The sequence below is a fragment of the Loxodonta africana genome, chromosome 1 (genome assembly GCF_030014295.1).
Source record: "Loxodonta africana isolate mLoxAfr1 chromosome 1, mLoxAfr1.hap2, whole genome shotgun sequence".
Lineage (NCBI taxonomy): Eukaryota > Metazoa > Chordata > Mammalia > Proboscidea > Elephantidae > Loxodonta > Loxodonta africana.
In genome coordinates, this window is record NC_087342.1 from 71,485,370 (window position 1) to 71,511,911 (window position 26,542).

General features: G+C 40.2%; 2 protein-coding genes across 2 annotated transcripts; one reads left to right on the top strand and one right to left on the bottom strand.

The window, feature by feature from the left end:
- The first annotated feature begins 13,814 nt into the window (after positions 1 to 13,814).
- LOC100668844 (histone H2B type 1-C/E/F/G/I) lies at positions 13,815 to 15,207 on the top strand. The gene has a single exon (XM_023555722.2). It carries the CDS (start codon positions 13,866 to 13,868, stop codon positions 14,244 to 14,246), a length of 381 nt encoding a protein of 126 aa, XP_023411490.1. The 5' UTR covers positions 13,815 to 13,865; the 3' UTR covers positions 14,247 to 15,207.
- A 1,008-nt stretch (positions 15,208 to 16,215) lies between these two features.
- Positions 16,216 to 21,366, bottom strand: LOC111752375 (histone H4). Its single transcript, XM_064281888.1, has one exon. The coding sequence runs from the start codon at positions 21,318 to 21,320 to the stop codon at positions 21,009 to 21,011; it is 312 nt and encodes a 103-aa protein (XP_064137958.1). The 5' UTR covers positions 21,321 to 21,366; the 3' UTR covers positions 16,216 to 21,008.
- Between the last annotated feature and the right edge of the window lie 5,176 nt (positions 21,367 to 26,542).

The following is a 26,542-nucleotide window of genomic DNA, read 5'->3' on the forward strand; positions in this document are numbered from 1 at the left end:
CCCTCACACTGACTTATTGCAGGCTTTCACACCACAGGAATTCAGAGAACCCAAGCTGGTTTTGTGCCCCTGTGCCCCTAGTAGAAGGAAATACAATCTCTGGATAAACCGGCTTCATTTTAGTCCTCAACAAATCTCCACAGATAAACTATCAAAGACAATGACTGAGCAGCATCACAACCAAAATTAACCACGCACTGTGAAACAAGACGCTGTGACCCAGAACAAGAGCAACAGACAACAGAAGCAAAAGAAAAGAGAATTATCAGATACAAATTACATTTGACTAATATCTTTAAAAAAAAAAAAAAAAGACTTCAAAATATGTTCAGGAACTTATACAAAGAATGACAACGTTTGAAAAAAGAACCAAATAAAAATTCTAGAATATATATACACATACATATATACGCATACATTTGTGTATAACATATATATGTTAATTATATCACGAAATCAAAAGCATATAAAATGGGTTCAGCAGCCAGTTGGACTCAGGTCAAGTAGATAGCCAGATCTTAAGAAATTATCCAAAATGTAGCATAGAGAGCAAGATATTAAAGTGAGTTTAAGAGATCTGGAATTTGTAATGAAAAGATCTAACATGTATCTAATCATAGAACCAGAAGGAAAGCTGGAGAGAATGATGCAGATGTATGATTGAAAAAATCATGACTGAGAATTTTCTAGAATTGATGGATTATTCACGTAATTAAAACTGAGAGTAAAAATAATAGAAGAAAAAGGGGTTAGTATCTGACATTGTATAAGTAATCGTAACAAATGTAATGCTGATTTTCATAGGGTTAAGTTTTCTGTCTCATACAACAGATGGCATCAGACTGAAGTATTGCTTGAAATTTTGTGTGGGGAATAATAATTGAGTAATTGATCATTTATATATATTTTACATCCAGCTAACTTAACCACATTTTGTTAATTCTAATCAATCTTTAATGGACTGTCTTACGATTTCATTGCATATAATACTGTTGTTGTTGTTGTTAGGTGCCATCAAGTCAGTTCTGACTCATAGCGACTGTATACACTACAGAACGAAACGCTGCCCGGTCCTGAGCCATCCTTACAATTGTTGTTATGCTTGAGCTTATTGTTGCAGCCACTGTGTCAATCCACTTCATTGAGGGTCTTTCTCTTTTCCACTGACCCTGTACTTTGCCAAGCATGATGTCCTTCTCCATGGGCTGATCCCTCCTGATAACATGTCCAAAGTATGTAAGACACAGTCTCACCATCCTTGCTTCTAAGAAACATTCTTGTTGTACTTCGTCCAAGACAGATTTGTTTGTTCTTTTGGCAGTCCATGTTATATTCAATATTCTTCGCCAATGCCATAATTCAAAGGCATCAATTCTTCTTCGGTCTTCTTTATTCATTGTCCAGCTTTCACATGCATATGATGTGATCGAAAATACCATGGCTTGGGTCAGGCGCTCCTTAGCCTTCGAGGTGACGTCTTTGCTTTTCAGCACTTTAAAGAGGTCCTTTGCAGCAGATTTACCCAATGCAATGTGTCTTTTGATTTCTTAGATGCTGCTTCCATGGCTGTCATTAGCAAATAAAAATGTTTGATCTTCCCAATAACTATTTCTGTTAATTACTGTTAGTATCCTTTTGAATTAGCTAAAATCACGAACACCATCCCATATTAAACATGCTAGCAGGCATCATTGTCTTCCTTCATTTCATGAAAATGGCTTTAGTAGTTCATTATTTATAAGAACTATTTGCTTTTTGGATTGCGAACAGTCTTTATTGTGTTAATGTAGTTTCCTTTCTAATCTTATTTTAAGAGTTTTTATTAGGAACAATTTGGGAGTTTTATCCAGTCTTTTTTTTTTTTTTTTTTTGGCATCTGCTAAAGGCATGTGCTTTTTCTTCCTTCACCTGTTGTAATGAAGTATAGATAGATTTCCTAATGTTTATCCAGTTTTGCACTCCTAGGGCAAATCTTATTTGGCCATGTTAAACGTTCCTATTATTTAAATAGTGGCTGGATAAATTTTGTATTTTTCATGAATTTTTTCCATCTTTATTCATGCATAAAAATTGTTCTATGATTTTCTCTTTTGGCATTGCCTTTATTAGATTTTGCCATTAAGATTGTGGTAGCTTTGGAAAAATGATTGCGGGGCTCTTCTCTCCACCTGAATATATTACTTATTGCTGTGTAACAAATTATCCCAAAGGTGAATAGCTTAAATAAATGGACATTTATTATTTCATACAGTTTCTGTGGGTCAGGAATCCAGGAGTGATACAGCTGGGTGGTATGGCGAGGGTCTCACATGAGGTTGAAGTCAAGATTTCAGGAAAGTCTGCATGCAGTCACCCTCCAAGATGGCTAGCTGCCTGCCAAGTTCATGTTGGCCATTGAGAGGCCTCAGTTCCTTGCAACATGGACCTCTCCATAGAGTTAATTGAAGGTCCTCAAAAAGTGGCAGCTAATTACCCCCAGAAAGGGAAATTATAGGGGGAAAGAGAGACAGTGGGAAGAATAAGCTATCATGCCTTTTGTGACCTACTTTCAGAAGTCACATACTGTCAACTTCTGCCACATTCTATTCATTAGAAGCAAGTCATTTCCAAGCTCAGGGGGGGAATTAGGCTTTACCTTTTGAGGTAAATGTAGTCAAAGAATTTGTGGACATATTTTAAAACCACCATGTCATCTGTTTTTATATATTTTCAGTACTTGAATGTAAAAATTATTTATGCTTGAAAGATTAGATAGAGCTCAGCTGTAAAATCAGCTGGGCTTGATATCTTTATAAGGTAGAACTTTAAGAATCTCAACAGCTTAGACTACAATTGACCACTATTAGAGACAAAGGCAAATAAAATACCCACGTGATCAGAGACTGTCCTAATGCATTTTCCCTTAGATATAGGGTTGCTATGAGTCAGAATCGACTTGTCAGGCAATAGTTTGTTTTTAGCAGTGACCCCTGTGGATATGTATAGGGTCGCTGTAAGTCAGAATTGACTCGATGGAAATAGGTTTGGCTTTGGTTTTGCGATAATGTAAGATATTAGCCCAGCACATACTTTAGAAAAGTATTGAGTGTATTGAGTCAATCCATCTGAGCAATGCTGAACTGCAGTCTGTAAAGCAGGTATCTGCTGCCTTATCATTGTTAGAACATCCAGTGAACTAATAGGTTTGGTCTTTTCAAACAAAAACAAATTACAGGAGAAAAATAAACACAATTAAAAGTTAAGATTCCAGTAAATACTATATGAAAATAAAAATACATATATTTGGAAAAAAAAGTAATGACATTTAAAATAAGAAAAGTTAAAGCTAATTTAATAATCTATTTAAAACATAGAATTTAAGATTGATCATTGATTAATACTAAAAAAAAAAAAAAAAAAAAAGAGGGCGTAAAGTGTAAGGTAACTTAAGGTAAGAAGAAACCAAATAGAAGAATTTAATCATGAAAGCTTACAAGGAAATTCTAGGTGTCTCAAAATTCCCTAGTAAACTGTAACATTGCTACAGCTCAGAGTGTTTGTTTATACATAAATTCAACAGATACTGAGTATTCTTGGGCTGGGCACTGGGAGGGGTCCTGGAGATACAAAGAGGTAAGATTGTCTTCGACCTACTTACTGGAACCATCAGCTTTGTAGACTGAGAGTCAAGGAGGCTCTCAAATATTGCTTTCATTTTCTTTTGTTTTTCACTAAGGCCTAAAAAAATGTTTCTCACACAGGAAATCTGAAGGCAAGTGAGTGGCTTTGGCTCATATGGGGACTGCCAAACGCATTCAATTAAAGAAAATTACCCCAATTTTCGAGTGGTAAACAAAATTGAATAATATTAATATCATTGAGACAGTGTAAAGATAAGAACAGTCCCTAAGATCACCCTTATTTCTGCCACCAATTGCAAATTCAGAGGTCTCCAAAACCATCCTCGGGTTTGATAATTCACTAAGACTCATAGAAATCACTGAAAGCTGTTACAGCCATGTTTATTACAGTGAAAGAGATTAAAATCAGCCAAGGGAAGAGATGGCAAAGGCAGAGTCCAGAGAGGTTTCGAATGGGGAGCATCCAGTTGTCCTGTCCCAGTGGAGTCGTGAACAACATTAACTCCTCAAGGCAATGATGTGTGACCAAAGACACGGAGTATTGCCAACCAGGGAAGCTGACATGAGCTTTCCTATCCAGAGTTTTTGTTTTGGCTTGATCACATACACCTGGTTGATAGCTTGAGTGGCTGACCTTTAGCCCCCACCCCCTCTGGAGGTAGAGCAGATACAACCTGACCTCAAACCCCCAACATAAGTCACATTGTTGGACTATTTGGTATGACCTAAGGCCCCCAGGTAAACAAAGACACTCTTATCCGGCAGAACATTCCACGGGCATAGAGATCACCTCCCAAGAGCCAGGGGCAAAGGCGAGGCCTCTCTTTGAGGGAGGTTAATTCTTACTACATACATAAAAAAAATAGTGATGAGAAAAAGTGTGTTTTTGAAATTCTTAATGAGATAGCTATCATTGGCCATAACTTCAGTTGTAAAGCTATTTGATTTTTATTATTGCTGTTAAATAGTTTTGGCTATTCAGATTCATTGTGAACCCCCAAAATTATAAAGAAGTCTCACTGAAGATTATTTTTTGTGCTTTGCTCAGATGAACGACCTCAGCAGTCTTTTCCCTGATTTGTACTCCCAACACCCCTCCAAACCCTGGCTGCAGGAAAAGAAGACTGGGAAGATAATAGAAAACAACTTTGGGGAAAGCTCAGAGTTCTTAAAGAGTTCTTGTTCTGATAGCATGGGTATTCAGTGTGAAACAGAAAAAAAAAAAAAAAAAACTTGTTTTCTTCACTTAAGCAGCAGTCGTTGAGTGGTTTTCCCTTCATAAAACAGGAATTCTGCTATCACAGACAGCGAACAGGAATTGTAGAAAAGTGGGCAACTTGCTTTTGAGGATTTTGTTTGAAAGTTAACAGTAAATGTTAATCGGTATTTCATAAATAACAAAACAAGGTATTATAAATATAACAGCCAAATTTTGCCTTTTTTTTTTTTTGGTTAGAGGGAGGAGCAAGGGAAGAAGAGGAAAGGTGAGAGAAATTGGGGAGGAATCAGGAAAAGAAGGAAAGAAGCAAACTGGTTGGTTGCAAAAGGCCTCGGTTCCTTGCCACACAGACCTCTCCATAGAGTTAATTGGAGATCCTCAAAAAGTGGCTGCTGATTTCCCCAAGAAAGAGAAATCACACAGAGAAAGAGGGAGGGAGGGAAATTGCTGAGAGAGGAGCCAGCAGCCCACAACAGACTACGGTAGGACAAAGGCAGAGAGAACAAAGAGAAAAGGAGGGGGATGCAAAGGTAGACCTTGTCATATATTTGACGTCTTGTGTGCAGTCAAGTTAATTCCGACTCATAACCCCTTGCGGTCCAGTCGTTTCCGACTCATAGAAATCCTATTGGACAGAGTAGAACTGCCCCATAGGGTTTCTGAGGGGCTTCTGAAGAGCGGCTAGCGGATTCGAACTGCCGGCCTTTTGGTTAGCAGCCGAGCTCTTAACCTTTGCACTACCAGGGCCCTATTCCGACTCATAGTGACCTTATATGGCAGAGTGGAAGTGCCCCTTAAGGTTTCTTAATGTTTATGGGAGCAAACTACCACATCTTCTTCCTGCAAGCAGCTGGTGTGTTCAAACCTCTGACCTTTCAGTTAGCAGCGGAGTTCTTTAACCACTGCACCACCGAGGGCTCCTTAGTTATGTATAATACCTGTTAAATGATTACTGAATTACCCCCCGACACTTCTATTGGATTGAGTGGATTTGTCAAAATGTCATCCCATCTGGGAGACTTTTTCTGACCAAAAAAATGAAAAATGGCACCCTTTTATCCCCATTCTTAACATTCTCTATTCTTTCTTTTTCATTATACATACACCTGAAAACATTTATTTATTGTCTGTCTCCCTTCATCACCCTCAAGACTGTAAACTCCATGAGGACAGGAACTTGTCACTGTAGTCACTGCTGACCCCCTAATGCCTAAGGCTGTCCCACACATACAGTATACTCTCAATAGATACTGTGGCATGATGTAATGAATTAATTGAAGTATACATGTGTCCAGAGCCCTGGTGGTGAAACGGTTAAGAGCTTGGCTGCTAATCAAAAGGTTGGCAGTTTGAATTCAGCAGCTGCTCCTTTGAAACCCTGTGGGCAGTTCTACTCTGTCCTATAGGGTTGCTATGAGTCAGAAGGGTCACTATGAGCAATGGGTTCATGTGTGTGTGTGTGTGTGTGTGTGTGTGAAAACAGGGATAGAAGCCAGAGCTGAGTTGTCACAATAGTTCAATTGAATGAGTGACTCAGCCTTTCTGGCCTCACTTTCCTCATCTATACAAAGAGGATATTAATAGTAAGCACCTCCTAGAGTTAAGAATTACATGAGGTAATTCAGGTAAAGCTCTTGAAGCGGGAATGGACATTTAGTAAGCACTTAGCCATTGTTAGCAATTACTGTATTTTCTTTGGTCACTGAGTTAAAATGAAAATCCAAGTGGCCAATCCTCCTCAGGTTGCAAATTGAAGGGAGAAAGTATGAGCTTTTCAATTCTTCGAATCTCATCACAAAAGGAGTAGGTGGGGGATTTGGTACAAAGATCAAATTGTTCAGGAAGGTCTCTTGACTAAGCATGATTTGAGCCAACATCTGTTAATGCTAAAAATTAATTACTAAAGTGTAGCTAACACTGGAGCGGAGGTTCCTGATAGTACAGCATAGTACTATCACATGTTAAAACAACCCTCTTCTCTGCATGGCAATTCTTAGTGCTGTTGGAAAAGTGGCATCTAACAAAAAAAAACCCTTTTAATTTTTCATTCAGGGGAGAGATCTCAATGCAGAGAAGAAACGAATGCAAGCAGTAACTGAAAATGTGAATCAGCCCATAGAAGTTATGAAGTATGAAAAGTCTGACCTGCCTGAAAAAGAGTGATTAGTGTGTATATTCTGCCCAAATCCAACCCATTCTGGAGATTGTGACATTTTATCTTCTTCATTTTATTTTCTGTACGAGTTATAAAAATAGAACTTACTTTTAAGGCTCTGATTTGTTTGGAAGACTAATTAGAGTGTCTTGTTTTCCCCTTTGATTTGGTCACATTTATTATGAGCTTATATTTGAATATATCTCCATTTCCTGGTAAAGTGCCTGGCACATAATAGGTGCTCAATAAATACTTGCTGAATAAATAATTTGTGTGAATCTCGAGAATTTGAGTTCAACATGCTTCCCTCTTGAAGGGGTTTATGTTCACCTTAGTAAGGACTGGGAGGTGCTACAAACCTGCATGACTTTAATTTCTCTAGTGCTATTCATTGAAACCCCAGACCCTGTATAGGTCTGTGGTTAAATCCTTGAAGCAAATTGCCTCTCCCCCCTCCACAGAGCCCTGCAGAGACAGGCAGTTCTCTTCTGAGGAATCTCTGTCAGATTTGTTTTTTTTCTCTCTAACCTACCAAAGTAGTGCAAGCAGTTAAAGTGGTGGGCAGCTAAACAAGAGATTGGAGCTCCGAGTGTACCTGGAGGTGCCTCAGAAGAAAGGCCTGGCAATCTACTTCTGAAAACTCAGGCATAGAAAACCCTTTGGAGCATAGTTCTACTCTGACATAGGAGTCAGAATCAACTCCATGGTGACTGGTTTTTATCCTTTCTGCAAAGATCTTGGCTTTGTGCTAGGTGTCTCCAGTTTCTTTTAAGGGCTTGGATTCCTCTTCCCCGAGGAGCCGCCATTAACTCCCAAAGCTCTGAGTCCTGATAATGGTCTGTGCCCCCCAGGGAGCCCCAGCAGGTATGTTTATCACCCTGTTTTCAACTCCCAGGTTTTTGTTGCTCTGAGGGATTTGGGGACATTTTCCTTGTTAGCTGGGCAATGCTTTACTAGCATATTTGATGTAGTTTATTTAGTCTTTAGGTGTTTTACCCCAGGAGAATTTTCCAGAACATCTTGTTTTGCACATTGCCACTGAAAGTTCTTGTGTCCCTCTCTAACCCTACTAATACTTTTAGCCTTAAGTTCTATTTTGTCTGATATTAATATTGCTTGTACTTGCTCTGTCTTGGTAAACATTTTTTGGCACATTTTCCTCACATCTTTATTTATTTTTCCTTTTCAAATCCATCCATGACTGTTTCCAGTCTCAAATAAGAGGAGCATTCTGTAATACACATTTTTATTATATACATTCTTTTGCTTTATGAAAAAGTAAACATCATAAAAAGATAAAATATTGTATATACCCCAGAACATTGACATATGTTTTCCTGAGAAAAACAAAACATACAGCTTCCATAAGACCACAATCGTAATGCTACATATACATAGTAAAATAACTTAGAATAAATCACATTTAAATTAGCATCTACCCTTATTTCGGAGTTCCAATTTGTGTAAAACCTAAAAAAGATCCCTGTTCCTGGACCTGGAAAGAATTTTTACGGGACAAAAGTATATCAGAGAGTGGTTTGGGATGATTTAAAAAAAAAAAGGAAATAGTATTATGGTTACACAACATTGTGACTGTACGTAACACTATTGAATTGTATATGCCAACAATGGTTAAAATGATAACTTTTATGTTATGTGTATTTTATCACAATGAGTGAAGAAGAAAGCCTACTAGAGAAATCCACTTATTTATAAGCATACTAGCCAATTTTCATTTTTAAACTGGTAGTTTTGTGGGTCCAGTAACAACTTTCAGGTCATCATCAAATACCGCCTCTGAAGAGTTTAGAACAGGGATTCAGGAGCCCTGCCTAGACAGGCAGTTTTCATGGTAGCCAAAATATATTACTATGAACAATAAATCTATTTCCTTAATTTCAGTTTACATTTTGATAAAATAAGTGTGTTCAATAACATTTTTAATTTTTGTTTTTAAGTGTCAGGACCAAAACCCATTGCCTTCAAGAAAATTCTGACTCACAGCGAATGTCAGAACCAGCAGGACTTAAAAGAGCTATCTGTAGATTGCAACTGACAGTGTTGAAGATCAGCATTTCAAATCTACCAGCAGCTCTTTTGGAAGCCCTAGAACTACCTTGGCCTGTGGGGTCTCTGAGTCAGAATCAGTGGTTTGGGGATTTTTTCTTTTGTTTTGTTTTGTGATCCTGGAAAACAGTGTCTTTTAAAGAGATCCTCCACCCCTTTGTGGTCCGGAGAAAGTTTTCTGCAAGAAACCATCCTTCTTCCTATGATGTAGACCAACCTCACAGATGCCCTTCTTTATTTATGACAAGGCCAAACACAGAAAGTCCTCATAAAAGATAGCTGAGCTACTTATCCCCACTGGTCAATCAGTACAAAATACTTATTAACCAAACTTTGGCTCAATTTCTCTCCTTACCCCAGCCCCTGAACTTTGACCCACCCTCAGCCTGAGGCAACATACGAAGCCTCCTTAAAGGCTCCTACACTGAATAGGCTGGCCTCAGGGTAAAAACCTCTGACCTACTATCTGATCACTCCACCCTTTCAACTGCCTTCCCAGCTCTCAGTTCTTTCTACCCTTACTTAATCCTTGATAGCAACTAACAACATAAAAGAGAAATCCCTTTTGCCTAATCCTTGAGAAGCTTGCAAATTCTATGGTTGGAGCATGCTCCCTATTAAAATAATCCTTCCTCCTCCCTCCTTGCAATTATCCTTTTGAATAAAGTCTCTACTGACCAAGTTGGAGCTCTGGTGGGACAATGGTTTAGAGCTCTGGCTGCTAACCAAAAGGCCAGCAATTTGAATTCACCAACTGCCCCTCGGAAACCCTATGGGCAGTTTTATTCTGTCCTATAAGGTCACTATGAGTCAGACTTGACTCCATGGTAATGGGTTACTTACCATGTTGGATTCACTTTTTCTTTAGCACAATTCTTGGACTATTTTGTCTGCTCTGTACACTATGTGTTTCATTAAATTCATGTAGGTGTAGAATGAACACTCCTGTCTAGATCAATCCTCACTACTCTTCAGTGTTCTATAGAAGCCAACTTTATCTACGCATCATTCACATGTTTAAAGTATTTGCTTGGTCCCTTAGGCCACCAATTTATATTTTATTAACCCAATAGTTAACTACAAAAATGGTTTACAATTGTGGGACAAATGGTCATGTGTTGTTCACTTGATGCTGTTATTTTATTAATCAAATTTGCCCTGAATTGGAAAGAAATCAGGCCAAAAAAGATTTTGTGTTCTCAGGCAATGTGTCCTTGTTCGCAGAATGCTCACAGACATTTGTACAAGTAGGTTCCCTTTTCAGGATAAAATCTCAAGGGGAGGATGAAATTAAGTGTGAGAAATTGTCACACCAAAAATTATTGCACATTAATTTAACTCTACAGCTTTAGCTCTCAACTTGGGGATTTCAACTTTACCCATAATATGTATCAGTTTTCAAATTTATTTTTTAATTAATTGAAATTACATAGAATTTTAAAATGTTGTTTTTCACTTAGCACAAGCCATACTTCAAGTGCTCAATAGCCACATGGCAACTGTATTGGATGGCACAGTTCCAGCCTACAAATCTGAATACAGAATCATGAATCATTCCTACTTTAATTCATATTTCCAGTGACCAGGAGATTTAAAAAATGTTAAAAAGCAAGTAGTAAAATAATATACAGAATATGATTCTATTTATGTGAAGAAAATAAAAGCAATATTAAGTAATGTACCATTCATGGGTCCATATTTAGAAAGTAAAAATATAAAGAAACATTAGTTTTTCAATGATTAACACAAAATGTAGGATAGTTGTTTATCTGTGGGAATGTGTGTGTGGAGGGAGATAGAATTGGGGAGGGTGATAAAGGGCCTACTAAGATACTAAGGACATTGTAGTCAACCTGGGTTTTGAGTAGCAATCATTTGTTTTATAATTTTTGTTTATGTTGCATAAGCCCATTTCATGGCTGAGATATTTTACTATAAGTTTTTTAAATCTCTTTAGCCAGAAATAGGGCTCCTGGGTGCTACAAACAGTTCACCGCTCAGCTGCTAACCAAAAGGTTGCTATTTAGAGTCCACCCAGAGGCATCTCAGAAGAAAGACTGGGTGATCTACTTCTGAAAAACAGGCCATTGAAAGCTCTGTGTAGCACAATTTTACTCTGACAAAGGTGGGGTAGTTATGAGTCAGAATAGATTGCATGGTAACTGGTTTAACCAGAAATAAGGAATCTCAAACCTCTTTAATCAAAGATAAGGAATCTCAGGTCCACTGAGTACTTCTTGGCATTTCTGAAACTTCCTATGTCTTTTCCTTCTTTACCTATGTACCATATCTCCACTTTTGTTCCAGTAGATATAAAAATGCAGGAATTTGAAAGTGTCCAGCAGCAATTTAAAAAATCATGAAGAGCAGCATTGCTTCATTAAAACTGATTATCGAGTCTCAATCCTCCTATTTTATCAGTTGAACATCTGACATGTGGTTGTTAAATGCCTCCATCTGTCTTTCTTTTTCTGTGCCTTCTTGCAGTTGCAGATTGTATTACTGGATCCACCTCTCTATGGTTTCCTGTGTATGTACATTTTCTGTCTCTCCAAGATATTGTCTCTTCCTCTTTAGGTGAATTTTTCTATTTGTTTTGACCCTACTCTTCCATCACTGTCTCTCCTTCCATTGTGTCTATTTTTTCCCCTTTGCATCTGCTGCTTTCCCTTGATCCTGTTGTAATTTTCTTTCTCATTTGTCTTTCTCTTCTTTTTCCATTGACTAGGTAGTCTGTAGAATCAAAGCTTTTTATTTTTAATGCTCTCTCTTAGTCATGAAAGGAACGCTCTATTTCCCTTGCTTTTAAAATTAGAGGAAGGTAGCAGAACGATTCTGTGGTATATAGTAATGATGGATACATGACACTATGTATTTGTCAAAACCCATAGAACTGATACTCACAAAGAGTGAACCCTATGTAAACTGTAGACTTTAGTTAATAACAATGTATCGATATCAGTTCCTCAATTGTAACAAATGTAAGATGTTAATATGAGGAGAAACTGTACAGAGGGGAGAGAGGGTATGTGAGAACCCTCTATACTTTCTGCACAATATTTCTGTAAACCTAAAACTACCATAAAAAGAAAATCGTATTAAAAAAAAAAAAAGAAGAAGCAGAAACAACATAAACGACAACAAACATTTCTCTACGCCAAAACAGCCACCCTAGCGTCTAGAGTCTTCTAGTGAAGGGCCCAGTCCCTGGAGCCAGATCTGCCTACTCACCATCCTGGCTCCACCACTTAGGACAGTGAGATCCAGAGGAAGTTGCCTTGCCTTGGAGGCTATGATTTCCTTCTCTGTAAAACGGAGGTGTTGTGGGGGGCGGGGGGGGGGGAGATGGGGGACAATAATAGCCGTCACGTAGAGTTTTTAGAAGAATTGAATGAATATATACAAGGCACAATAGCCATTATTCTGAATATTGCTAAATTAGCTAAATTGTGAATAAGGAAGAAAAAAAGAAGTTGAACAGTTTCTCAGCGATTTCCTTATCGCTGAAGTGAGAAAAACAAATAAGGCTATGACACAAAGATGAGATAAAACGGGAGTGAGCTCTTGATGGACGCTAACCTGCCATCCATCCATTGAAACCTCAGCGGAAAGATGCTGGCATGGGGCCTTGTGGCCCTTGGCCCGGGTTGGGGCGGGAGGGGTGCGATAGACACTGTCAAAAAAAGAGAGACAGGAATGGAAGGAAGAACAGGCTGAAAGCTGGCTTCAGCGCAAGATGATACTACTAATAATAAAGTCGTTAAATACTGGGCTCTACCATTTTAGATTTTTTAAAATATCTTTTCACCATTTACTTTGAAGAGGTATTTCTGATCCTCATTCTGAGTCGGAATCGACTCGACAGCGATGGGTATGGTTTGGGTTTTTTTTTTCCTGTGGCTAAACTGGGTGTCATTCGCTCCTTTCCAATACGACGATTGTACCCTTATTGGCAAAGCAATTCTTTCCTTATCACCCCTCGAGCGATGTTATTTTGTTTTCTCTCTAGGGTTAGTTTCCCCTGTCTTTTATCTTCAAGTTATATTTGTGACCTCTGTACACAGCAGGGAGCCCTGGTGGTGCAGTGGTTAAGAGCTCAGGCTGCTAACCAAGAGATCAGCAGTTCGAATCCACCAACCGCTCCTTGGAAACCCCATGGGGCAGTTCTACCCTGTCCCATAGGGTCACTACTAGTCGGAATCGACTCGACGGCAACAGGTTTTGGTACACGGGTCTTATGAATCGGCTATGTCACGAGCATTGCCTTCCTGGCATTTAAAATCACCGGTAAGAGCAACTTCCAGATTTTAAAATTAATAAAAACCTAAATTGTTTGTAAGCCAAAGAACCCACCCACTGCCATAGAGTCGATTCAGACTCACAGCGACCTACAGACCCCGTAGGTCAAAGGAGAACTGCCCCGCAGGGTTTCAAAGGCTGTTATCTTTACGGAAGCTGACTGCCACGTCTTTCTCGCGAGGCTTGAAATGTTTGAACTCCAACCTGTAGGTTCGCAGCCGAGCGCTTTAACCACTGCGCCGCCAGGGGTTCCCGCGAGCAAAAGAAACGTATAAAAAGTGTTACCTAGGTTAAAGAAGCTGGTCTGATTGGTGGCAATCGGCTCTCGGTAGCTGGCCAATGGGAGAGTAGATTCAATATCCTTCATTTGCGTACAGGCCCTATGACAAGCGAATCAGTGGTTGTGAAACTAAGTCCTCATTTGCATCACAGTGTCTACAAATAAGCAGGCTCCTCAGTTGCAGACTTCATTTTCTTTTCTAAGGTAGTTTGACAAGCCGTTAGTATGCCAGAACCAGCCAAGTCTGCTCCTGCCCCGAAAAAGGGCTCTAAAAAGGCGGTGACCAAGGCGCAGAAGAAGGATGGCAAGAAGCGCAAGCGCAGCCGCAAGGAGAGCTACTCCGTCTACGTCTACAAGGTGCTGAAGCAGGTCCACCCCGACACCGGAATCTCCTCTAAGGCCATGGGCATCATGAACTCCTTCGTCAACGACATCTTCGAGCGCATCGCTGGTGAGGCGTCTCGCCTGGCGCATTACAACAAGCGCTCGACCATCACATCCAGGGAGATCCAGACGGCCGTGCGCCTGCTGCTGCCCGGGGAGCTGGCCAAGCACGCTGTGTCCGAGGGCACCAAGGCTGTCACCAAGTACACCAGCTCCAAATGAGCAGCTTTCCCGCTTAGTCATCAAACCAAAGGCTCTTTTCAGAGCCACCCATGTTTTCACGATTGGAGAGTAACACTGTATAATGTGCTGCTTTTTCTGTAGGCTGGGTGTCGATTTAGCGTAACACTAATGAAAGCATCCCCAGTTGCAGTTTCTTGGGTGGTATGTAGGTGCTGCGTGCGATTCTGATCGTTGTGTCACGATCGGGTTATATCCTGCTGTGGGAGGCGAACGTGGGGTGAAGCAAATTGTAACTCGTTCAGACGCTTGGAACTCGTTGCAGCTGGAGTACGCAACTTTTTTAATTTGCACAGGCCCTACCTGGGCTGGTGGCAGCCCTTCAGGAGGGAGCTAAAATGACCATAGAATTCCTGTTCTCCGTTTTATATCAAATAGCGTACAAGGCTACGGTAACATTTGGAAATCTTGCTTTCTTAAAAATGTAACAATGTTTACGTGTTGCTGTCGACCTCTACACCACATTCTTTGTGTCTGCCTAATTCCTTACCCTCCATCCCCAACCCCCATCCCCACCCCCGCCAGCTTTTTGCCTAAAGCTTTTGGTGTCTAGGGAAGACTTTCAATCATTTAAGGTTATTTAAAGACATGTGGGGGCGGGTGGAAGGGGGGCTGAGACTCCACTAAGGGAACAATGTAATACTAATGTTTACTTTTCCTTTATCCCTTTCTTTCTTGGAGTAGTTCAAAAAGGCACTTGTCATTGGGTTGTCTTTTGCTTGTTTTTAATGAAGAAGAATAAAATCCGTTTCTCTGTCCGCTCCCCTGTGTCGTTTCACAAACTGTTAGTTGCCCCTGAGTTGATTCAGACTCCTGTCAACCCTATATGTATAAAGTAGAGCTGCTCCGTAATGTTTTCAAAGCTGTGAACTTTCCGAAGCAGATCTCTGGGCCTGTCTCCCCAGATGCTTCTGGGTGGGTACCAACTGCCAACCTTTAAGCACATTAACCGTTTGCTCCACCCAGGATCTCATAATCCTGTCTTTAACCACCTCCATCTCCTCACCAATGTGGTCACAGAATATAAATTGCCTCTGTGGCCTGCTCTCCCTCCTTTTCTGTCCCTGGAAAATTCCCTTCAGAGTCCATCCATCCTGTCCTGTCTTCAGCTTTCCTCCCCAGCTCAGTTTGGAGAAAAAGAAGACAAAAGGACTCAGGACAGGTCAGTGAGCAGCCAGGAAGAGGAAATGTGGAGGTAGGAGATGCTTTTTTATGTTCAAAGGCTGAACCACTGAGGTCTACAAGTCTGCGGTTTTGTAATCACGGAATTCCAAAGAGACAAAAATCAGGAAAATAGTCTACCTTCTCTTCTTGTCTAATTTTCCAGTCAGTGCAAGGTGAGAAAGGGAAAACAGGTGAGGAAGATTTAATCGGGGGCACCTCACTGGTGAGTGGAAATTCCAAATCCACTCATGAGGGTCCTTGAGAAACACCCTCGGCAGCCTTCCCAGCCAGTTTATCTGGTCAGCCTTTCTCTCACCAAGGTAAAATAACCACAAAGACACAAACAGTAAGTTATTTTCAGGTTACCAAGTTAAGGATTGCACTTCCAACTTTGTCGGATCACTTCGATTTTAGTTTGAGATAATACTCCATGGTCATAGTGAATCCAGTTTCCATTCCAGAGCCACTTGATTGTGTCCTGTCCCTGTTCAGAAACCTTCCATGATCTGCCACTGCTTTTAGCACAAAATCAGTAGCCTGTACTATGGTCTCAAGGCCTGCAAGGTCTGCCCCTCACCTAACTCTCCAACCCAATCTCAGTTTTGTTTTGTTTTGTTCTCTCCTCTGCCTCCCTCCACCCCAGTTTCTGAAATTTCCCAAGATCCCTCCAACCTTCATCCAAAAAAAAAGTTGCCCTCTAGTTGATTCTGATGCATGGTAACCCCTTGTGCGTCAGAGTAGAACTGTATTCCATAGCGTTTTCAATAGCTGATTTTTTTTTGGGGGGGGAAGTAGATTGCCAGATCTTTCTTCCAAGGTGTCTCTTTGCCTGAAATGCCCAATTCTACATCCAGCCAGAACACACACACTTTGTTAATTTATTGATCAGCTACACTCAGCTCAATCATCTTGTCCTGGGGAAGCTGCCCTTTCACTGTTAAAGGCTTTCATAGCCCCAAGGAACTGACTGTATACTCTGTCCTGAACCATCCTTAGTGAGGCACATAATGATTGGTGTGGGGAAATCAGGACTTGACCCCTAAGGCTGGGGGGGGGGGGACTCGTTTTCCCTGGAGCACAAAGCAGAGAAGAAGGGAGGTAACCTGAACAAAATCAAGGTTGTGTCGGAAAGAAAGAAGGGTAATGACCTTTGAGGAGGCACCTGTACTTCTGTCTGCCCAGAAGGCACAACAGCCTTCTGGGCAGACAGAAGGAATACCCAATGGATTGCAAGATAGGGTAGCCATTCATTCACATTCGAGTGTGAACCACTAAATCCTGCACTGAGTATACAGCACAGTGCTTCTCAAGCTTGAGAGTGCATTGGCATCACCTGGAGGGCTTGTTACAGCCTGGGTTGCTGGTCCTATCCCCAGAATTTGTTTCATCAGTCCTGGAGTGGAGTCCAAGAACTAACAATTCTAAAAAGTTCCCAGGGTATGCAGGTGCTGCTGGTCTGGGAACCAGCCTGTGAGTACATCTGATATAAAGAATCACAAAGTTACCAAAGCTCTTGCCCGTGTGGAGCTTTCTTTGTGGTAAAGATGAGGTGGTGATTTAAGATTGTGAAGGGTCTGGATGTCAAACAGTGATGTTTTGATTTCTTTTTGCAGACAATGAAAAGTTATAGAAAGTGAGCAGGGACTGGCATGATTGGCTCTAGTTTTAGGAAGACAGCAGGAGATGGAATGGATTGGAGGGAATGGAAGTGAAGAAAGGCAATAAAGGTCCAAGCCAAAGAAATGGCAGCAGGAATGGAGTAGTGGATACGAGAGACAAACCAGAGAGCAGTGGAAGGGATTCCATTCAGTGCCAGGTACTGACATACAGCAATGAATGAGACAGTCAGCTCTGTCTGGACAAGTCCCATTCAGGACAGTCCCCATTATGCTGTTAGCCTTTCTCTTAGGCCATCATATCTGACTGATGCCAGCATCTGCCCAACTGAATCAATCACATTCACTTTCTTAGAAACTGGGAAAGGTATCTGAAGAGAAGGTCAAGTGTGAGTGTTCAGCCGTTCCTGAAATGTGGTCAGCGGCCTTGGTTTTCAAAGAGCTTTTTATTATGCTTAAATTACCTGCAATTGGGTTTGATGTTGTCATTCAGAAGAACCTTAATTAACACACTTGCACCTTTGTAAGAATATAGCTAAACTTGTATTTGTGGAGCATACATTATTGCTGTGTTATTTATTCGACATGATCTCGCTCAGTCCTCACAAAAACATGAAGTTTCCCCTAAATTACAGGTGAGGTAACAGTGGCTACAAATTGTTATTAGAAGCTTGTCATAGATGGCAAACATAGACAGTGGCAGCCTGGGACTTCAGTTGTAGATCTTCATGGTTCAAATGCCACCCTCTTTTTCTCTGGACCTTTCTTTCTAGTGTCTTGAGGAATAATAATGATAGTAATAACAAAACCACCAAACTAAACCCACTGCCGTTGAGTTGATTCCGACTCATAGTGACCCTATAACAATAGCCAAAACTTAAGAGTGCTCACTCTCTGCCAGGCACTGGCCTAAATGCTGAAAAAATGCTGCATTTTATTCACCCTAAAACCTATGAGGTTGGTGGTACTATTATCTCTATTTTACAGATGAGGCATAGAGAAGTTAAGTAACTTGAAAAAAGACACACTGCAAGTAGGCATCCCTCTCTGCGAGGCTTCTGGTGCCTTTTCATCTCCCAGGAAGGGTACTGGGAACATCCATTATAAACTTAATATATACTTTGCTTAATGACACAGACTATCAAATTATAAAAACCAGTTTCTGTCTAGTCTATTCTGACTCATGATGATCCTGTGTGTGTGTCAAAGAACTATGCTCCATAGGGTTTTCAGTGGGTGATTTTTTTTCAGAAGATCACCAGGCCTTTCTTCTGAGGTATGTCTAAGTGAACTTGAATAGCCAGCTATTCAGTTAGCAGGTGAGTGTGTTAATGATTTGCACCACTCAGGGGGTCCATTAAATACATAAGCCTTGTTAAATGTATTTGCTGAGACTGTCAATGGCAGATGACTTTAAAAGACCCTAAGATAAAATTTATGGATATCTTCCTTAATTGGGCTGATAATATATTCCCCAACAAGTTACACCAATGTTTTTATTTACTCCTGAATCTTGTGAGATTCAATCACTTTGAGCCTTCAGACATTTAAAAATAAAAAAATTCAAAATAGGTTATTCTGTATTCTGAATTATAAAATGTTAAGACCTGATCTAACTTCTCAAGCATATACGTGAATAAATGGTCCATAGCACACAGTGAATAAATGGTGACAAAATAAACTTACTCTTGTTCAATGTGTTCTTTCTGTGTAATGACTGCTCTGTCTTCACTGTACTTAAATTTTGAATCTGTAGATCTCAGACCCTGAAATCCTAAACTCCAGGTGGTACACAGGCATCCGTGGAGTCCTGAGAGCCTCAGAGGGTGAATGACCCCAAGTAATGTCTATGTCCATATGCATATTTTCCAACAGATTCTCCAAGGAGTTTTTATCCACAGACTGTTAAGAACTGCTGTCCTAAAGAAACACCCAGATTACAACTGCTGAAGACCTATAAACAGCCCACCCATCCATCTCTAACATGATATAAGCCCTCACTCTGTGTCACCTAGAATGGAACACAAAGGAGGGACCAGGGAATAAAGCTCATTTGGGATCAGCTTCCCTTAAAAGAGTTTTTGGGCCAATAAAAGAAAAGCCCACATTCCTAAATAAGTCAAGAACACAAAACTGTATTTGGAATGGTAAAAATAAGCTGGAGCCCTGGTTGCACAGTGGTTAGGTACTCAGCTAACCAAAAGATTGGCAGTTCAAATTCACCAACCACTCCTTGGAAACTATGGGGGCAATTCTAGCCTGTCCTATGGGGTTGCTATGAAATCACCTCAACGGCAACAGGTTTGGTTTATAACAAAAAGACCGAATGATGAATAGCTTAAAAGAGTTATTTTCGTATCGTAGAACAAATCCATTGTTGATTAGCCCAGCTCTGTGGGACAGTTCTGCTCCTTATGAATCAGGGATCCTGGTTCTTCCCAAATCATTGTTTGCCATCTCCTAGGGCTTGATGGGCTACCTGCATAGCATAAATGGTTAAGTGCTCAACTACTAGCCATCGAAAAGTTGGTGGTTTGAATTCATCCAGAGGCACCAAAAGGTCACAGGCTTGGAAACCCTATGAAGCAGTTGCACACTATACTCCTGGTCACAAGGAGTTGGAATCAACTTCAAGGCAGCTAACAACAAACAGGGCTTGATGTTCCCTGCTTAGAACTAGATCAACATCATTATAACTGGTGGGAAGAGGGAAGAAGGAAACGTGCAAGGTTTTAAGGCCCAGACCTGGAAGTAACTTCTATCAACTCTCACATTTGTTGGAGAGAATTTAGCAAAGCGCTTACACATGCCAACAGGAGACCAGGAAATGTTGCCTCTGGCTAGGTAGCCACCTGTCCAGCCTTGCCTGTAATTGTTATAAAGTAAACAATATGCCAATAATCCTTAAAGATACTTCACAGAATAAAACCCATTGTGAGGACACCAAAGATGTGGCACGCTGACAATCCCAGGAGGCTGCAGAAGGTTAACAGTGGTTAAGGACAAGGAATAGAGTGACCCATTTGAGAACTGTTTGCTTATCTTTATCTTATTTTCCTATATGTGGAGGAAAAAAGGGTAAAGAATTGAATCAAGATCTGGGTTTGAAAAATCAAGCCCAACACATTTTATCATGTGACCTGAAACTTCATAGCACTATAATTTAAGGTAAGATAGACTTGTAATAAAGTATAAAATCATTCAAGATAAAGTGCCAACATAGTGAAGACTCAGTGAATACAAATTTGTTTATATACTTATATTGACCACTGGTATTTCAATGAAGTCTTTTGCTTTGTTTTTGACTCAACAAGAGAAACTAGCAGCACTAGACAAAGCAGAGTAAAGAAGCAAACGAAGATACAAGGCACTCTGCCTCTTCATTCCATTAAAAACTCTGTATTGTCCTGCTTTTCCCGTAGACCTTCAATGTACTTTAAATTCCACGTAATTTTACATTTGTCAAGCTCCTCACATCATGTGAGCTGTGGGAAGGCTGGCTGCTTTAATATCTACAGCTCATTTAACAGTAACTAGACACAGACACTGCAGGCACTTGACACCGCCTTGTACTTCTTCCATTTTTTTTTTTTATAAGCATCATGCTTCCTTTTTCTGTAATACTCTCCAATATCGCCTTAAGTTTTATAACATTAATAGTTGAGCTACAGTGAAATCATTCCAAATGTCTAATAATGCGGAAAATACAGACCAATTTTGTTTATATACGGACCACTTAAACGTGATCTACAAGGATAACTAAAACTTCAGTGTCGACTGGGAAGGTAACAACAGCTCACACTAAACAATTTTTAACTCGCGGCCGCAATGTACAAGGTTAGACCCAGCACCTGAGTAAAACCCAAAGAAAGCACGATCATTAAGTGACTGGCTCTTTCAAGTGAAAAGATGGATGGCCCTGAAAAGGGCCTTTGTTTTTGCAGTTCTGAAGTTACTTCAGGTTCTAGCCGCCAAAGCCATAAAGGGTGCGCCCCTGGCGTTTAAGAGCATAAACCACGTCCATGGCCGTGACAGTCTTGCGCTTGGCGTGCTCGGTATAGGTGACAGCGTCACGGATCACGTTCTCCAGGAAAACCTTCAGCACTCCGCGGGTCTCTTCGTAAATGAGGCCGGAGATGCGCTTAACACCACCACGCCGAGCCAGACGACGGATAGCAGGTTTGGTAATGCCCTGGATGTTGTCACGCAAAACCTTTCGGTGGCGCTTAGCGCCTCCCTTCCCCAAGCCCTTTCCGCCTTTACCGCGCCCAGACATCACTAACTAACAGCAGCTAGGTTTGCAGTGCTGTGTTCACAAGCAAGCACCGCAGGCTTTTTATAATTGCATGACGGACCTGTTTGAAAACCGAAAGGACAGGGGCGGCAACTTAACTCAGTTCCCGCCTACCAGCGCCTGTGTCCCTATCGGAGAAACCCACGATCAAGCGGGAGGCCTGAGGCGGTGGATAAGCCTGGGGGTGGAGTTTATTAAGCTGTTTCGAACCCATAGGGAAGTGCCTCCAAAAACAGAAAGGCCCTGCGATCAGCTTCCGAAAGGTAAAAAAAAAACAGCCTAGAAAACCCTACAGAGCAGTTCAACTGTGCATATTTGGTGTCCTCATGAGTTTGAGTGAAGTCGACTGGATGGCAACTAACGAGAACAAATATGATTAGTCGTGCATGTGTCTACATATAGTACCTGCAGCCATTAACTGGTTTTATTCGGTACACCCGTTATCCTGTGCAAATCCTCACTATTTCTTCCTAAGCAACAATTCATATACTTTTTCGCAAAGACGCTTGAAACTTGTTCTTCATATTTTCAAAGTATGAAATAATTAATACATTCTGCAGTTCCGTATCAGCCGTTTTAAACGGTTTTAAGCAAATCACATCTTCATTGTTTAAATTGCTAAAATTAGGTTCAGTCAGATTATGAATGTGTAGCTAACTAAGATTTATAAATACATTTATTACAAAATGAGGAGAACGTTGTCCAGCTGTGAGTTGAAAGGCTTATGGGTTGCTTGTATCCTTAATCGTGGACAGGTTGTATCTGGCATTGTATCTGTCACTGCTTTCTATTGCCCCAACGGCTTGGCACTATAGTGCCTAGAGCCAACCTACCGCGACAGCCTGCTCCATAATAGCTCTGTGCCCTTGGCCAAGCTGTGCTAAGTACCATTTTAAAATGCTGTATGATAAAGCCTATATTACAAGAATTTTGTTACGTATTAAAGAATCCATGCAAAGCACGTAGAAAAATATCTGCAAATAAGCACTAACTAACATAATTATGTATCATTGTGGCTGCTTTCCTCCTCCCCTTAGTATGAACCCTCTGAAAGGATGAATGTAAGAGAGTATTCTGATTTGCTACAACCTGGTTTGAGAACCTCTCAGAATAAGAAATTCTGAAAGACTGGGCTCATTGTTAACCCCCCTGAGCAGGGGCAGCTGCCTTTGGGTAAATGATTTGGCTTTTCCTTTCTGGCGTAAGAAGGGCCATTGTTGGATTATAGCCTGATGAGAGGAAGTTTCACACAACTCTTCCAGGCATTTATGGAGGATCTCAGTCTAGGTCCACAGACCGGATTCAGAGGACCTGAGGATGCACACAGAACAAAGAATGCATCTTTACTTCCACTATCTCCAACCCACCTGTAAAATTTGCTTTACTTATGAAGGCAGACAACAAACACAGTAGAACTGGCAGAACTATGCAATATTTGTATCAGACTATGGTAGTCAATATCTCAAAATATCACTTAACTGTATCACTCCTAAAATCTGGTAATTTTTAGTCATTCAGGGAGATCTTGGTAGTAGTACATTACTAAAGAAGCACATAAGTTAATATTTCTCCAATTTGCTTATTTTATAACTTTATAATGGTATATTAAATTAATTTCAAAAATTATATTTGATATAGGGTCACTGTCAGTTGGCATCAACACAATGGCAGTAGGTTTTTTGTTTATTTGTTTGTTTGTTTTAATGGTATATTAGCCCTGGGTAGTATAAATGGTTAAGTGCTTGACTAATAGCCAAGAGGTTGGTGGTTCAAACCCACCCAAAGGCACCTTGGAGAACATGCCTGGTGATCGGCTTTCAAAACCCTATCCTACACACATGGGGTTGCCACGAGTCATAATGGACTGGAAGGCAACTAACAACAAATGGTACATTAATATAATAATTTCTTTTTTCCTATGTATTTTATCTTAAGCATACAAACATTATTCTGAGAAGGGGACCATAAGCTTCATCAGACATCCAAAGAGGCCCAGGCACAAAAATGGATAAGAATTTCTCTCCCAAAGGATCCTGAAAGCCTTGAAAGACTTTGGGTTTCATAATGTGCAGAGAGCAGCACTGGGAAATTCTATGAATACTGGAATGGAAATCATATGTTAGTAATGATATTCTGATGGAGGTGTGTAAAGGTAAATGCAATGATTTTCTGCATTTATAAAGGGCAAAGAGATCATTTTCCTTTTCTTTTTCTTAGAGAGTTTCCCTGGAGACAGTGAGTCAGAATCCTTACTCCAACCTCCAAATAGAGACAAATCTTTCTAGGGATTAAGCCCAGTCTCCAGTTATTACCATGTAAAGATATCACCATGGCTTTGAACCAAATAACCTCTCACCATGCAAAAAATATGTATATTTCTGGAGTTAGCTTAGAGGTCTCTCACAAGATATACAGAAGATTGTCACAATATGTAGCACCTTTGCCTGTCAAGGAAATAAGAGAAGTTATTGTCTTTTTTCTGCTTTGCTGCATAGGATGTGTGAGATTTTGTCATACATAACTCTGTAGTCACGTCTGTGCTACCTTCCATGCAGGTAAATCTGTTAATGGATACTCAGTAATAAATTGTTTTCTCTCCCTCCCTGCCTCCCTTTCTGTCTCTCTCCGTTTCTCTTCTATGTTAGTACAGAGGGGTATTTTAATTATTTTATTTCCCCAATGTGTAAAGCAGCCCAAAAGCCTCATAGGTTTCACATTTCTTTATTTTATCTTCAGAAATAGGAATTTGCTTGCCGAAACATGAAATCTCTGTCTAAATTGATGTGAAGGTTAAAACTACCTGAGGAGAGGCATAATATGGGCCACTCAGAGCTCAACGGTAGAAATTGGAACAAGCTTCTTAATTCATAATTGCTCTACATCTTCAACGGTGTATAAGACCCCATTGGCCAGGTGTGGCTCTCACTCATTCAATTGGAAATGGTTAAGAAGAGTCAAGCATGTTAACAGTGCTGTGTAGGGCACAGTGATACAGAAAAACAGTCATTTGGGCAATAAGCAGGACGGCAGAATAAAGCCATGGAATGGAATTCAAGACAGTCTAAAGCCCAGTTCCCCATGGACAACCTGTATATTACTGTGCAAGTTGTCCTATATGAATGAATATATGCCATACCTATAAGACCAGTTCCATGCTTTTTTTTTTTAATTATTAAGAAGATTTAAAAGTGACAAATATGCAGATGATATGAAGCAGATTGAGGGCAGTGGTGGTTCAGTGGTAGAATTCTTGTCTTCCATGCAAGAGACCTGGGTTTGATTCCCAGACGGTGCTCCTCAAGCATAGCCACCACTTGTCTGTCAGTGGAGGCTTGTGCGTTGCTATCATGCTGAACAGGTTTCAGTGGAGCTTTCAGACTGAGACAACAATGGCAGCAACAGCATGAAGTAGATTCTAAAATATATATAATGGCCATTAAATTATGAGAGAAGTTCACAAGAGGAGTTCAAAAGAGGGATAGATGTCATCTAATTTAAGAGAGGGAATGATAGATATAAACATTTCAAGGTGTGTCACTGGATTAGACTGAATATACTTTGACTTTAAAATGTAGTAGCGGAGACGGGAAGGGGGAGGAAAAATGGAAACAGATACTGTGAAAAGTTGGTTAATTTAACCAAGATTATGCAGCTTACAAACTGCAAAACCAGACTCAAATACAAGTCAGTGTGTTTGCAAAACCTGTTCTTGTTCAAAATTGTGATTTAAAGCCATATAAATCATGCTGAATGACATACTAAAGAGCTTATTGTGGAATTAGAAAGCTACAGGAAGATGGGCCAAAAAATCTGAAACTCAAAGAAAATTTCATTGCGTGCAATGAAGAGGATGAGAGGAAGAGAGGCCCACAGGGAGGCTATGAGGAGAGCCAGGCCAGGCAAGATACAGAAGAGCCAGAATTACAATCATGGTGGGGGAAATAAAAGAGGAGAGATGAATTCAGGAAAAATTCACCAATCTTGGGGACAGACTGAATTTGGTGGCAAAGGAAAGGAAGGAGGTGACATTTTCACATCAGCTTATTAGAGTGGCGGTATTGTTAATAGCATTTCTGAAGATGTCAATTGGAAGGATCTCTTTTGATTAGATGCTACTGAAATGAGGTTGGTCCTATTTCCAGTATGCTGTAGGTAGATGAAGAAGCAGTTACCCAGCAGACACCTGAAAATGCAGGTTTGACATTTAGGCAAGAGCAAAGGCCTGAGGGTAACTCATGAAGCCCTGAAAGTGAATGAGGCCCTTGGAGAATTCCTACATTTAAATGGCTAGGAGACAACTCTTTGTAGGGGCTACGGAAAACCAGCTACAATGAGTCCAAGTTATTGTTAAAAACAAATAAAAAGGCACACGTGAGTTCATAAAATGTGAGTGCACATTCAAAGCAAACATGATTACTATCAAGCTGGATTCTCACCTCATTCACCCATTTGAATTATGTTTCTAATTTTTAATTCTTATTAACATTTATTAATTTTTATCTGTCCAAGCTGGGAGTGCTACATGAAGTAATCAGTCACCGTTGCTTCGGATGGAATCAACAAGAAGTATGAAACGCTCACCTCTTAGGCTTTGCTCTGTCTATTCCTAGTATTACTCTCTTTTGTAGCTCCGGTGAAACACAGATTGTCCATGTTTCACAATAAACACATAATACCTTAAGGACAAACATAGTTTAAGGAGTGAAGAAGAACATAAAATCAAATCACTTTCTGCCATCAATCTATATTTTACTTAACATTAATCATATGCATGATGAGTTCCCTATAAGCTTATACCCTTGTTTAAATGAAAGATGTAGTACTAAGTATAAGACATGACTGTTTTCAAATTTCTCTCAAGAGGAATACATATAAACATATACATATAAATATATATTCATGTGTCTCATTTATGTATATTCCTTGGTTCTCTATTTGCATACTTTACTAGTTTGACTTCCTCAAGCATGAGACACCTCTATTCTCAAAAGCTCGTGAACATTTTAATAACTGACCCCCCTATTGAAAGCAATGGAAACAAAAAAAAAAAGTTTTTTTGGGGGGGAACCTATAAGGAGATCCAAGTCTCTCTCTTTTTGAGCTTTTTTTCTAAATGTCTTCTGGGATCAGCTATTGCAACTCAGGCCCAACCATCCTGTCCAGAGGATCATTGATCATTGCATTCGCCCGATTTGCCTAAAGAA